At 34.2% G+C, this 15,767-nt stretch overlaps 1 protein-coding gene across 1 annotated transcript in view; it reads right to left on the bottom strand.

The window, feature by feature from the left end:
* HDAC9 (histone deacetylase 9) overlaps positions 1-15,767 on the bottom strand; it is an 820,423-nt gene that overhangs the window by 262,960 nt on the left and 541,696 nt on the right. Inside the window, exon 14 of the mRNA XM_019650652.1 lies at positions 5,683-5,860. Within this exon, the coding sequence (XP_019506197.1) occupies positions 5,683-5,860 (178 nt within the window). The remainder of the gene's footprint in view (positions 1-5,682; positions 5,861-15,767) is intronic.

Consider the following 15,767-nt stretch of genomic DNA (forward strand, 5'->3'; position numbering starts at 1 on the left):
TCAACTACGCATTCAAAAGATGTCTCCTACTTTTCATAAAGTGTGAATGTCTCAGATTTGAGTTCATGATCTTAAACCACACACAGTGGTCCTCATTTCAGTAAAGGACTCCGTGAACCACCAATGCTTATGAGAGAAATCAGTGTCCTCTTGACACTCCCTATCCAATGCACCAACAAGCAGTGTCTATTTTTCCTCCAAAGTACATCTTGAATCACTCACTTCTTATTTCCAATGCCCAAACCATACCCAATCCAAGGTAAGATTCTCTCTCATCTGAACTCCTGAGATAGACTTGTAACTAGCTGCCTGACTTTCACTCTATTCCATGTGTCACACAATAGTAGCTACTTTTGCTTAAATCCTTTGATGACTTCACTGATGAGATTACATTTTCTCAAGGGCAGCATATATAGGCTCCTCCCCTTCTCCCCAACTTCATCTTATATACCTCCTTCTCTTGATCTCTCTTTCTCCACAAAGGCCTACTTTCCATTCCACAAAAGGACCAAAGCCTTACCAGTCTTGGGATCTTCATACTTGCTGTTCCACCTATGCCAAAAATTCTTTCCTTCCAGGCCTTATTTGGCTAATTCCTTCCAGGCCTTATTTGGCTAATTCCTATTCATTCTTCACGGCTGTTTTAATGTCACTTCCTCAACAAAGCAATCTCTGAGATCTCTAAATTAGGTCTCCTACTATATGCTCCCTTGGCATCTTCTATATCTTCTTCAGAGCATTTATCACAATTATGTAATTGTACAATCTTGTTAACTGTACATTTCTTTGCTATTTGGTAAGACCTATGAAAGCACAGACTAGAGCTGTATTGTTTACCTCTGAACTCTTAGTATCTGTAAACACGTTTGGTATATAGTATTTTTAATGAATAAATGAAAAGCATAAATAAATGAATAGATGCAAGAACTAGATCAGAAATTTCCCTTATAAAGACTTCCTTGATGAACCCAACTGGTACATATCCTTGAACTCATGACGTTTTTGTAGCCTTACTTCTTTAAGATAGTACCTTTTATTCTGTATGTCTTATCTTCGTATTGGCAAGTACCTCTAATACGGGCTTTTATTTTGCTCAGCTTTATTCTACATGGCATTTTGCTCAGAAAGAAGATGAATAAATATTTTTAAATAAAGTCAAAATGAAGACATGATGGAAGACAGAAAGGAAAACAGGCAGGCCTAAAAAGTAACATTCAAAATATAAAGATATATAGGACATGTCTTCACAATTCAGATATATCAAGAATTTATGAGTTGTTATTACATAACAGAAACTGTTTAACATACTTCAACTACAGTTTCATACTACATAAAATAGAAGATATAATGAGAATGAGAAAACAAAAAAATATACTATCTCCCTCAATTTAAAAACATATTCTTCAAGAGTAGAGATTCTAATCAATAACTTGCTTAATGTTTTCACTATTTCATCTCTTGACATAACTAACTTTACCCCCATAGTAATTGTTCCTCCTTTAACAACATTTGCTCTATAAACCACTGCCAAAAAAAATTATGAAACAGGTTATAGTAGCTGGAAGTTATTGCCAAGTATCTGGAGATTATAACACAGCGTCCAGGAGCTCTTGGAAAGACATTTGAATTTAAGGGGAAATAAATAAAGTCTGGAACCCTAAACCTCCACTGACTCATCTTAATGATGTAGCAATGAGGTGTTAACAGGTAGACTGCAAGGTGAGACTTGAACCTCATCCTTCATCTCCATTCCTTTCCTCTTTCTTTCTTTTTTCTCTCTCTTTTTTTTTTTCCTCTCATGAACAAAGACTTATAGGGTGAGAAACAATCCTGCTCTTCTCTTTGGGATTCATATGGAATTCTACTTTTCTTTGACCCTTTCTGCCCCACTGGTTACCACTTGTAGCATAAACCAATGGATCAATCTCTCTCTTGATCAGTGGGACAAGAGTTAAAATTAGGATTTGGGAAAATACATAGGAGTCTTAACATAAAGTTCTTACTTGCATTTTAAATTGTAGTAATTTATTTTCTACCAAAAAAAAAAACCCTCAAAAACTTTTGATACGTTTTTTTAGATTACCTTAGATTTTGTACTTTCCATGGCTTTCAGTTTTACTAAATGAGATAAGTATTTGAAGCACCTGAATTATTTTTAATGGCTTTCACAAATGTTGGTGTAATGGTAGCACTGATTCTGTTTCACATTAGACTGACTAAAGACACAATGTTACAAAGGGAGAATTTACTCACAAATTACATAAACTAACCCAGTGTTGGGAGAAAGAAGGCCTTAAGTTGCACTGGGTAATAGGAAAGATAAAGCCAATCAAATTTATTTGCCATAAAATTCTTAATTCAATGAATCACATTTGGTACAAACAAACAGAATTATAGCATCTACTGTCAATGTCCTGTTGTGAAACCATGGCTAAGCCTCATCTCTGTTAGGAATAATTGCGTAGAACAGATGACCAAGATAAAATACATTGCCCATCCCTGAGTTATCAGAACACACACGAGTCAACATGCCATGCCTTGGCTTTAAATAGAATGAAAAAAGCCCCTCTTAAATAAAATACCGTGACTCAAATTTCAATATACAATAAAATCGATTTGCATATGTGGCAACCGGACTCTACCATACACGTTCTTCGTTGTACTACAGCAGCTGCACGACCACACACTCTGCCTGTCTGTCCATCCAGGCTCTTTGTGGGGCCACCAGGTGGGAGCTACATATCAGTCTCTTTCTTGGCCCATTCAAGTCCTCACAGGAAATGGACTAGAAACTTCCTCTTTCAACAGCTGACTGAATTCAGACATTTTCCCCTTGTAACACTGTTCTTTCCAAAAAGGGGGAGGTGTGGCTACTCCAGTTGGCTGCTGAGAATCCACATGGAGGGTGAAGGCTTGAATGGTGTACCTTGAAAATTATGTGAGTTTAGTATTAAATCACTTTTAAGTTGTGCCAAAAAGTATAGTTCTTACAGAATTGATGGAAGCAAATTTCCTACCTTTACAACATATTTGTTTTCTCTTCCTTACTTTTTAGTGAAACAACATGTGTGATTGATTGTGTGACTTTCTTTTGGGAAAAAACTTAAATATTCCCAAAGAACATACTTGAAAGTTACTTATGATTTTTTAACGTATGTGCAACAAATAGATATTAAAGAGTCAAAAGGAAGGAGCTTAATGCTTAAAAATATTTGTTTTCAAATATACTACAAATGAAAGCCTTAACAGTTTACCTCTAAAATCAAGATCATTAGAAACACTAACATGAGTTTTGAGATCATGTGGATTATAAGAGAATGCAGGTTACAGGGGAAGTTTAAGTATGGATTAAAACCAGAATATGTGAAGGAGTAGAGTAAAAACTGTACGTTTCATCTCTTTTGAATTTGTGAAAATACTAAATGAATGTTACCAACCCAATATGTTTTTAATCCCAATGACAGTGGAGGGGCTTTTTACTGATATATAAATTACATACTATGCATGATTTAAAAAAAAATTACTGAGCCTTTTTATTTTAAGAATTCAAATGTTAGGATGTAACATTTTTAAGGTCACATAAGATAAAAAGCAGGTTTTTCTCTATTGAAAAAATCACTTAGTCATTCCTTAACCAGAACAATTAACAAGTAACTTTTACTTTCAATGTTTTTAGGTTTGAACTAGTAAATACATTAAGTGTTTGTGACTATATTTATATACATACACTATACAAAATTATTATTTGTTTATTCAACTAAAATTTATTGAATGCCTCAAGTACAAAATCTAGTGTTTTTTTAAATATAAATTTATATAATCTCTTATTTTGGCAAGAAATATGCCTCATCGAGTCCATTAAATATGAAAATAATCTCAAGTTCATTTCCCTGTTGTGTTTGAAGTATAAACTCTGATAAATACTAGGATGCTGACATTAAGAGAAAGAAATTAATCTGAAATGACCAGTCTTTATATCGAATGGTTACGTGATATTTATGTCATGTTTCTATTATTAGGTTTACAGTTTCCCCTTTCACCTGGATTCTGCTAAGGCCTAAAAACCCTGTGCCTTTGGCAATGCTGTTTCTCAGACTTGCAGGGTTGTTCTAATATTCAGAGATCTTGCTTCATTCACTTTGAAGGAACATATAAAAGCAGAGGAAACCAAAGCATGTCAGGAAAGGGCCTCGCCTCTTAACCAAGAAAAGAAACTCTATTAGCAGGATTATTTGGAATTGGTATTATGATAGGATTGTTGTGACTCTGTGCTCTCCGAAAACGTATGGCTGAATAAAACCCGCTTTCAGGAGAAAGAATTGAGAAGTATGTGATTCTTAAGGGCTATGATCTGACTACCTACAAAAAGCATTCCTCTTCATCATGTATCTATAATAGCTTTGAGTAAAAACTCTCTGAAACTCTGGGATAGAACCAGGCATGACTGATCCAAGTGGCTTCCTCTGTAACCAGCCTGCAATCCTGGGTCATCTGGGATACTGGGGCAGGTTTGCACTGCTCCAAAAAACAGAGGGGTCAGAGGCAGTGGCTAATGCGGTACAAGAAATACATCCAAATATCCCCAGCCTGTAGCTCCTAGTAGGGAATGTTGGCCTGTGCTGTAATACACTATATAAAGTAGCTCCTATGCATACTTTTTAAAGATGTCCGTAAAATTAAATAACTCGACCATTTCATTCATTGATTTTAAAATAAAAGATAATATCAAGGCTTGAGAATGTGATTTCATAAAAAAATATTTTACCTTTTTCAAGCACAAAGAGTTGCATGAGGACATAAAAGTCACAAAACCAAACTCAGAATCTTGAAAATTGATTAAAAAATAAATCAGATATCCTATGAGAGCTTTTGGGGGGAGGTGCATATGGGTACTTGCTGCATCCAAGTTATGAGTCCCTTAGAGCTGCAGTATCTTTTATCTGATCAGCCACAGTTTGAGAGCATGGAACAAGAATTGGTCCAACAGATAGAAGTGTTTACAGCACAGTTCCTTTGTAGAGGGAACAACACCCCTTTTTGTGTGTGTTCCAGACTTGACCTTCCTCTGACCTTGGAGTTATCTGGTTTGTTTTCCTCTGTAGCCAGGTTGTTAAATATCAAACACAGATATAAGCAAAGGAATAGGTTGACCAAAGAGCCCACCCAGAGGTGCCATAATGAATAGAAATGGAACTAATGTATGTAGAATTAAGCTAGGTTTGCTTGGCACCATTGTGTCGCATGAGTCATTTCTGTGGGAAATCAGAAGAAAAGAGTAAAACAAAACAACAAGTGCAACAAACTGGGGGAGGGACACTGTTTAGATTCAAATGAAGCTAAGCATTATAAATTTCCTAGTGGCCAGGACTGCCAGAAGGAAGAGGCTGAGGAACACTGCTCAAAATTGTAGGGATTTTTGTTTCCAAAAGGGACCAATGCACCTGTTGATGTGTTTTCCAGGCCCTTGAATGATAACAATTTATGAGGCTATTAATGCTAAGCCCAAGATTTATCAGATGTGCTGTTTGTCTTGTGGCCAATATAACCTCATAAAATTTAGGTTGCATTGGGTTAAAATGGAGCGTTCTGCTATTGGAGTTATTCAGAGCATTTAAATCGGTTAATCCTACAAGAACAGTACATTTAGCCTGCATATTAAGGAGAGTCTTTAGGGATTCCTACCAGTTGCAGAGCCAGGCTGAAGGGGGCGGTCCATTACTGGGTGATGCAAAATGGAGGCAGCAGGGCAGGAATGAGTCCTGGAGACATGATGATGTTTCTCTAATCCATCCATGCCAGCCACAGCCCGCTGAGCTTGGCACACTGAGAGTGCACGTGTGTGCTGGGGTTCCAGGAAGGGCTGCTGCCAAGAAAAAAGCACAGTAGAAAGAAATGTGAGACAAGCGTTGAGGAAGACACTGAGAATGACACGTCAACAAATTAAGTTCATCAGGTCAGCGACATAATAAACGTTGTGAAGGAAAAAGAAAAGAAAAATAGAGAAAGGGAGAGAAAAAACAAGATCTAGTCAATAAATCCATTCAACAGATGTTTTCACACTGACAGCCAGGGCCTGCCTGCCTGGCTAAGGAGGAGGTGATGGCAGGAGGCCTGTCAGTTTGAACTGATTGAAAGAAACAGACCTTTAACCTCAAGAGGAACATCGACTTAGCCTCATTTCCTACCTTGATACCAACGTTTTAAATACAGCCCCAGAATTCTTGTAACACAAAGAGAAAGGACAACTCATTTGCTTTCAAACTGCCAGTGAGGCTCTATTCTGAAAATTGTATCTTGATTGTGTTTCAGTAATATTGTTAATGAAATGTATGGGATCCTAAAAATTACCAATCAAAGGACTATATCTTGACACCTTTCAGTCTTCTTATCATTGTATAGGACAATGAATTTTTCATCGTTTGTACGGTATAATTTCAATGCTATAAACAGTATTAGTTTCTTTTACAGAGTATTAAAGATATCTCAGTGGTTTAACAGTGTTGCCCTTCCGTATACTTCTGAAGTTACTGAATCAAAAAGCCAGAGTTTGGAAGCTTCTGGAACATTCACTTAGTCTATTCCTCTGTCTCCAGAAAAGATGCTTTCTAAAACTCAGGTAAGCAGCTAATTTAACTATCAATACTACACAGTGACCATTTCCTCTCTCTTCAACATCAGGGAATTCATAAACTTCATGCTGTTTTTTATGTTTCTTTCATTTTTAACATGGAAAATAGCTGAATAATGATACCAAAGATGATCATCGCATGCTTTAGATAAGGAAACTGATACTCCAAAAGTTACCAAAGTCTTTTAAATACAAGTCTAATTCCTATAATTTAAAAAATGCACATGACTCTCTGCTTTCATCTACCTGGCTAGCATTTTCTCTTTCAAGACTTGATGCAAACATCACCTGTCTTTCATAAGGCCTGGCTTTAAATTTCCTGCTAGGTTAGGTGTTCCCTTAGCACCCAGCCTATGCTATTGTATGTCATACTCATCTTGTATCTCTTGCACCAGGCTTGGTACACCTAAAGTGTACAAAGTACTTAGTGAGAATGCCAACAAATCTACATACAATACAACTGTACCTAATGCATATTATCTGGTTTTATATCATTATACTTTTCTCCATATATGAGTTATTGCTACATATAAACAAAAGTTATATAAACAAGTTATAATTATAAATAACTATTATTATATAGATATAATTATCTATAACTATACTTGTTATAGATCACAGGCAGAGATTTCCAAATTTAGAAAAATATTAAGGATTATTTAAAATTAACTTTAAATAGGTTATAATTAATGTATATTAATTCTGTTAATTAATGTATATGTTAATTCTGATTTGATCTGCAGAATAACTGAACCATCAATCCACTGGAAGGCATCTGTCCCATACTCAGGCTTTGGGCATTTGCTTTGATGATTAGGATGGTTTGCTCCAGATCTAGTTCTAGTTATAATAGTTTTAACACTTTCACAAGGGTCTAAATCTCGTTTTCTTGATTGTCTCCATGTTCAATTCCCTGAAGATACACCAGTTAAGACTGACACGGTTCCTCCTCTCATGGGTCTTACAATCAAAGAGAATACAAATACATAATTATGACTTCAGGAGTTTTCAGGAAAAGGCAGCTTTTCTGCATGTTATCTAAAATGCATGGGTAAATATATATGTGAATGATTTATTATCCATCCCTGTCTCTTCCCACTGTAATCTCCTCTTTAGTCCTCATCTAAACAAATGCAAAAGGCCTCTAACTGATCACCCTACTCCTAAAACCAACCCATCCTATTCTTTCCTGTAAGAATTTTTTTCCTAGAACTCCCCTGTAAGGAAAGAGTTGACATAATAGTCCCTGAAGGTAAACCAAGCTTTGAAGAACCTCTCAGCCCGTCATTTGGCCTCTCCTTCACCTGAGACCAACCTGCATCTTGTATCTCAGCCTTAGATCTACTCCTTTTCTAGGTTCTAGCCCAAATCCTATCTACTGCATGGCAAATATCATGCGAGGGTTGCATTATGATTTTCAGGGCACTTTTGCCTTTTTGGGCCCCTTCCTCCATAAAAAAAATATATTAAAATAACATTTGATGCTTACATTGGCATACCCTGGAGTCATTATTCTATATTCATTATAATAATATTCATTTTCTTCTGATCAAAAATTTAAATTTAAAACGTTTTGTGGGCTGCTGAAAGTACTGTGGGCTCTGCACACAGTGTTTAAACTGTGTCTAATGGCTATGTTGGCCCGGATGATTCGTGCTTCCGCCAACCTATCTTTCCTGTATTATCCCCTCCATGTGTGACTATAAAACTGCACATTTAGCACTTATACACTCCTCAAAGGTCCACTTCGTATTTTACATAGAACCTCCTATGAGGTCCCACATGAAAGCTGTTTTCACTTTCCACTAAATTCCCATCACCCTGTTTTGCTCTCCTTTTCCCTGTCATCATCTTTTCTATATTAGACTTACTGCATGCAATACCCACTTACTGAGTTTATGCTCGGGACCAGACACTTTGTTGGTGTGTTGAGCCTTTTTTATGTTGTCTGGTGAGAACACAGATAAATATTTCTAAGAACAATGTAATTATAAGCATAACGAATGCTGTATAAGAAAAATGCAAGAATGCCATGAAAAACTAGGAAGAAGAACCTGACATAGACATGGAGGGAATTTCCATCTAAGAAAGGGATGTTTAATTTGAGATGTGAAAGAAAATTTGAATTAGCCAGGGGAAGAGTGTGGGGGAGCTCTAGATACATTGTGTCTGTGTGTGTACATGTGAAATTATCTTTCCATATATAATATTGAAAGCTTTTTAACCCACAAGCTGTATCTAACTCATCTGTGAACTTATTTTTTGCTGCATTTTATATCTTTTCTTATGCATTCTCAAAGCTAAATAATTATTTGTGCATTAAGAATATTCAACAGATATTTGAAAATTAAAGGCCATGGTTTTTTTTCGATAACACAACCATGCCCTAGATGCCGGGGTTACTAAAGGTTTTCTCTCTCAATGAACAGCTCAGCACTACAAGACTTCATGTGAGTAACAGCAAAGTCTCCCTTCTTTTTTAATAGTGTTTATTTATTGCTTTACTTGGGCTTCACAGGAACCCTCAGAGGTAATGTAATAATAGTTTGCTAATTGATAAGCATGATACAATAGGAATATGGCAAGAGAAAATAACTACTTATTCAATAGCAGTCATTTATTCATCACAAAAAGGGTCCATCCACTATCTATTGTGCATGCAGAATGAAACAGATCCTATGCTGGATTGTATAGAGCAGGGGTCGGCAAATTGCGGCTCGCGAGCCACATGAGGCTCTTTGGGTATGTTCCATCTCAAAAGTTTGCTGACCCCTGGAAGAGCCAATCCTGTGCATCACAACAATTTAAAAATTATTCGAGAGGCATAAATGTATTTTTACATAATCATCATTATGTGAATAATATCCTTTAAAAATTTTAGAAATGCAACTATGATAGTTTTATTTTCATTTTCAATTTTACTTCAGAGCCTGTGGCTCGTGAGCTGCAGTTTGCTGACCCCCGGCGGCTCTTCAGTCTCAAAGGTGTGCCGACCCTAGCATAGACAGGAAAGTGAATTAAGCATGGCTCCTGATCTTGTGGGTTGACAACCCAAATTCAAGCACTTTCTCCATAGTTAGTAAGTTTTACAAGGATATGAGCTTTGTCCATTGACTCATATATTCACATGCAGTGTTTCACACATAGCAGGTGTTAAAAATATATATATATATGCTGAATAAATAAATGACTAGAAAGGAGATACATCATCATTCTTAAGATCTCACTATAAAAATACGATAAAACAAGAAAGTATAAAATAAGCAATCATAACATAAAAGAACCTAGGAATGGCTAATGAAAAATGTAAGAAAATTGAGGTTAGACAAAAAAGTTATCCAAGGACAACACTCTGAAATTATTTAGCATTAGAGCCAAGAGATAATGAAGGAAATGAGTGACTTGAGGATTATTTTTCTTTTGCACTTTCATGCGGTTTCCAAATTTTCTGCATATCACTTATATTAAACCCTTAAGAAAAATGGTAAATGTTATTTAAAATAAACAGTTGAACCTCTCAAACTCTTCATTAGGACAGGTTCATAATCATCAGACGTAAGAGCAGACATGAGTCAAATATTTTTGAACCTTCTGTCAAGAATAGGACTATGAAATTGAGAAGAGTTTATTCACTTTCAAGAGTTGACTATAAGTATATGCTTTTACAAATTATAGCTTTTAAGGTATAGGACAAATCTTAATAATCTAGTAAGGTACATACACATTGTGATGGTGCATATTAGTCACCAAAGTATCACAAAATGGTAGGCCATTTTTATTTCAGATGGATATTACTCCTCACCAATAAAAAGCACCCATTTTGAGGTTTAAAACTGAGATAATATTCTTCTGTTAGAGCTGGAAATGAAGTATTTCACTAAACCTTTTTTTGTTCTATTAGCAATTTTAAGGAGAGATCATTTTTTACCACAGTTATTTTCCATACTTCTAAGTAAGTACAAAATGGCATGTTTCTGTCTTGCTTTATCAGAAAAATAAATTGTCACACAGTTCAGAACCTATTGTTATTAAATATTAGATGGATACCCAAATTAAACTTTCATCTATTGAGTGCCATTGGAAAATGTGTTATCCCATTAAGTAAATAATAAACACACCCTCTGCCCAGAAAAGCATTTTTGATTAAAATATTTTATAAAGTCAATACAGAGTCTGTTTCTTATGCATGCATTAGCCTTTCTTTTTTCAGGTGATTTAATTGGGAGCTTTGTTTTGATTGGTTACTTTGCCACACTGCCATTCAGGTACATTCGCTCAAGCTACTGAGATGTAAAAGATGGCCTTTTCTTATATGAAATGGTCTAAGGCCACTATGCCTGAATATCATCTGTCTCCTCCCACTGGTAAAAACTGCAAATTACTTTCACAGAAGAGTTACTGTACACCTATTTTATAAATTCTTCCATGACGTCTAGTAAGGCAAGCATTCATGTCACTGGGGCCCAGACCTTTCTAAGTTGTGAGGACAGGCATTGCAGTCTGCTTGGAAAGTGAATAGGAATAAGTTTTGAAGTCCTCTGAGTGACAACCATGATGTTCTTGCACAGAGCAAAATATTTATTTGGGGGTGACTTGCTAATGGAGATTATGAGGTGATCAAACCCCTGGACTAAAGAGACGTCAAGGTTCTTTTTTTTTTTTTTTTGTAACAGCAATCATTTCTGGTTTTGGTTTACTTTCTTGTTGCCACTGCTTAGGGACCTAATTTGCGGCTTCTGGCTTTTCCCTTTGTTCTGGGTGGTTACATGCGCTTCCAGACATGTGGGTGGTTACTCATTGTGTGCTATAATCAATATCATCACGCAATTGCAACAAGATCAAATACAGAAATCATCAATTATAGTGTTTAATCTTTGAAATAATCAATTATTTGAAGTAGTTTAATAGAGGATATGAGCTAAAAGTGACAGAAACAAAGATCATGAAAAATAATCAGAAAAAAAATAAAATTCTATTTCTAAAGCCATTTCTTTAAGTTTATGTTCCTCCTTGTTTGGAGTTATGAAAAAATTGAAATTTCTTTTTGGTTTGCAGTGTTTTGAAGTTCAGAAGTCTTGCTTCAGAAAATTAGAATCGTAAATATGCCTAAGGTTATCTTGTTAAATGACAAAGTCTAGTGGGAGTTTACATGTTCTACAGTCTTTGTATTATTCAGGATGAATGTAGAAATATTGTTGATTTTAGACTTTTTAAAGCTAAACATGAAAGTATCGTTTAAAAGTAACTATTAAATAGAAATAATGTGCATAACTTTAAAGAAGATAAAATATTTTGAATGAGAAGCAAAACCAAGAAGCAATCCATCTAAAAATAAATGGAGAAAAAACAAAGCATTTTCTGAAAAAGCTGAATATAATTTACAAAATTAAATGCTAGAAACAAATCCCCATATATCACTAAACACAGTTGATGTAAATGTAGTCAATTTACCAGTCAAAAAAATGGAGACAGTCAAAATGAATTTAAAAAATAGAAAGTCTATATGCTTTGGCACAGTAAGATTAAATTAAAAGGTTCTATGAAGACATATAAGGCAAATACTAACCCAAACAAACAAACAAACAAAAAAAAGCTAAGAAGTAAAAGTCTTGTACAGCTATGGTAAAAACAGATGAAATAAACGTTAGGTGAAACATGTTAGAGACCATATAAGGGTACATATAATATAAGTAACACAAAAGTTCAATTAACCAAAAAAATTTGTTTTCTAAACCTAAAAGCATAGTCTCAGAAAAAGCATAAATTGGCAGGACTATAATGAAAAGCTGAAAAATCCACATCATGGAAGGGGGTTATAACAAATTTATAACAAAATGATTGAGGTTACGAACAATTTGAATACCACAATTCACTAACTTTGAGATGCACTGAAGTTTTTAGCCAATAACCATCCATATATTCTAAACACACATGTACCAATTACAAAATTGACCAATATAATAAAGCAAGTGTCAACTAACTTTAAAAAATTAATATTTACAATGGAATAATATTATTATTCAGTTTAAGAAAGAAGGAAAATCTGATATGTACTCTAACATGGATTAACCTTTAAGACACTATGCCATGTGAAATAAGCCAATAACAAAGAACAAATACTGTGTGATTCCATTTATATGACATATTTAAAGTAGTTAAATTCACAGAGAGAGAAAATAAGATGGTGGCTGCCAGGGGCTGAGAACGGGGGAAATGGAGGGTTATTGTTTAATAAGTAGAGTTTCAATTTGGGATGATGATGAAGTTTTGGAGATGGATGGTGGTGATGGTTATGTAATAATGTGAATATACGTAATACCACTGAACTGTACATTGAAAAATGGTTAAAATGTTTTTTGTTACATATATTTTACTGAAAAAAGATGAATTAATACAGATCATGTATTGACATTATAGTCAGAAATACAAAGTAACTAGATGAAAAAATATACTACAATCTGTGATAGAATCAATATCATAAAGATAACAGCTCTTCCCAAATTAAGCTATAATTTCTGGAATATTTCAGCTGATTCTAAATTGTGTATAGGAGAACAAAGGTAGAGAATGGCCAAAAGAATTTTGAAAATAAAAAATAGGTGGGGGAGATAGGTCCAACCAGAATATCTACACTTACGAAAAACTTATTTAAGACAATAGAGTATTATACAAGAATGGATTAATGGAATAGTATAGAGAGCTGAGAAGCAGATCCATGAGTATATGGAAACTTGATATATAACAGAGATGACCTACAGGGTAGCAGGTAAACAGGGGGTGTCAATACATGTCAATAAATGGGAAAACTGGTTATCCATAAGGGGAAAGATTAATTTAGATACCTACCTAATACTACATGCAAAAAACAATTGAAAGTGGGTTAGAAACTGAAATGTAAAATGAATAATTTAAATATTTTTAGGAAAAAATGTGGAGAATATTCTAAAATTTGGAAAGGAAAAGAATTCAAACACTTCTATTTATCATATCCAGAAAAATGCAAGCCAGATTTTGGGGGTAAATATTTTCCAAAAATAACATAAACAGTGTTTAATGTCTACAATACACAAATAGCTTCTAAAAATAAATAGGAACCAAAAAATGGACAAAAAGTACAAACAGAAAATTCCCAGTTAATGAAATATTTCAATAAGCCAACAAATATATGAATAGAAACAACCTCACTGGTAATCAAGAAAATGTAAATTAAAATGACATCAGATACCATTTTATATTCATTAGACTGATCAAAATTTTAAAAGACTCATAATACCAAATATTAATGAAAATATGGCACAAGACATACTCATAGATTGTTTATAGCAGAATAAATTGTTATATCCACTTTAAAGAACCCATCAATATTTAGTAAAAGTAAAGATGGACAGCAAAACTATAGTAAAAATTGGGAGAGAAAAAAGCGATCAAAAGAATATATAAAGACAATTATTTGGTTAAAAAATATGCAAATCAGTATCACATATTGTTTAAATATAAATGCTAATGTAATAAAAATATAAAGAAATACATGGGGAAAATAAAAAGCAAATTCTGAAGAGAAGAAATGAAGAGGAAGACAAAATAGGAGAGAGATACATAGGAAATGTCAATGGCATATATTATGTTTTATTTCTTAAACTGGATATTATGGATGTTCATTATCATAATCTTTATTATTTTCTCTGTATATGAATACATTTAAAATAAGTTTTAGGGCTGGCCGAGTGGCTCAGTTGGTTAAGAGCTCGCTCAAGAGTTTGAGCTCTGAGCAACAGCGGTTTGATGCCCAGCCCAAGCTGAGCTGCCATTGAGCTGCCAAAAGGTGGCAGGATAGCTCAGCTAAAAAAAAATAAAAATAAATAAAATAAAATAAGTTTTAAATGTTTAATAAATTGGCACATACAAAACACCAATATTATTAAAACATATAAACGGCTTGATTGAAAACACTAAATTTTTGTAGCCCAGGAACAAAGATTCATTGGAAAATAAAATAAGAAAAATAAGTGAGAGAGAAAACAGAAATCTGGCAAAAGTAAAAATAGATGAGAAAATGAAATATTTTAGTATATGTGCTGCCAAAGCAAGTATGAGAAAATGAAATAAACATAAGCATTAAGGTGTATATTTTAACTATATCTATGCTAATTTACTCATATATTCCTAAGATCTATTCATTTATACCCACTTTCACTGATAGATAAATTAATAAAATAACAAGTACAACAAAGTATATTTTGCCTTTAGAATTTCAACATATTTTCGTTAAATTCAACTCAATTAGAAAACAGTGATGCTGACAGGACAGAATTTAGTGCAGAAGGATGTAAACTGAGAACTAAAAATGAAGATTCAGAACAGAAGGAAAATGACTCAAATGTGCAAACTTGAAGAAAATATCTAAATAAACAAAGACATTTAACAGCAACTATTTCTAAATACTAACAATATGATTGATTGGTGGATTGTTACTTTTTTATTTTGGCTGATGTTTGTTTTCCAAATTGCCTAACAAACATGCATTTTAATTTTTTTTCAAAGTTATTTTGAAATGGTATACTTTACTGTAAAATCAATTTTTAAGAGGTTAAATATGCTAAAGTGGTATGTATGTGTGCAATTATAATAGCATGGATATTAATTCAGACTTGGACAAAGAGAGACTAGTACTAGATGCCAGCTACCTGTGGAGAGAAACCCTGACTACACGGTTATATTCCCAGTCCCAAACCTTAGAGACTGGAACAGAACGGCTCACTAAATACAGCGTTTAAAGAATGTATATATGATATCATAGAAATATAATTGCTTCTAGTCTATGATTGGGGGTGGGGGCATCTGACTAATTGATTTGACTGAACTGGTAAATCTACTTAATTCATATTTCATATTTTTCTTCTTCATGTTGTGTCCGAAAACCCACTCTCTGGTAAACTCATCAACAACTCTAGGTCACTATGGTATTGCTAGTATTTTGTACTCACCAGTGTATTGGGATAATCACTTTGCTGTATTAGAACCCTAGTTAGAACAGGGTGATCAAGATGAAGTTTCAGAGAAAGTCTACTTCCCTGGAGATGTTTTTGGGTGTGTACAAGTGAGTCAGTATTTCTTGGAGGTCTGAAGAAGGAGTGAGCCA

The sequence above is a fragment of the Hipposideros armiger genome, unplaced genomic scaffold, assembly GCF_001890085.2.
Source record: "Hipposideros armiger isolate ML-2016 unplaced genomic scaffold, ASM189008v1 scaffold_143, whole genome shotgun sequence".
NCBI lineage: Eukaryota > Metazoa > Chordata > Mammalia > Chiroptera > Hipposideridae > Hipposideros > Hipposideros armiger.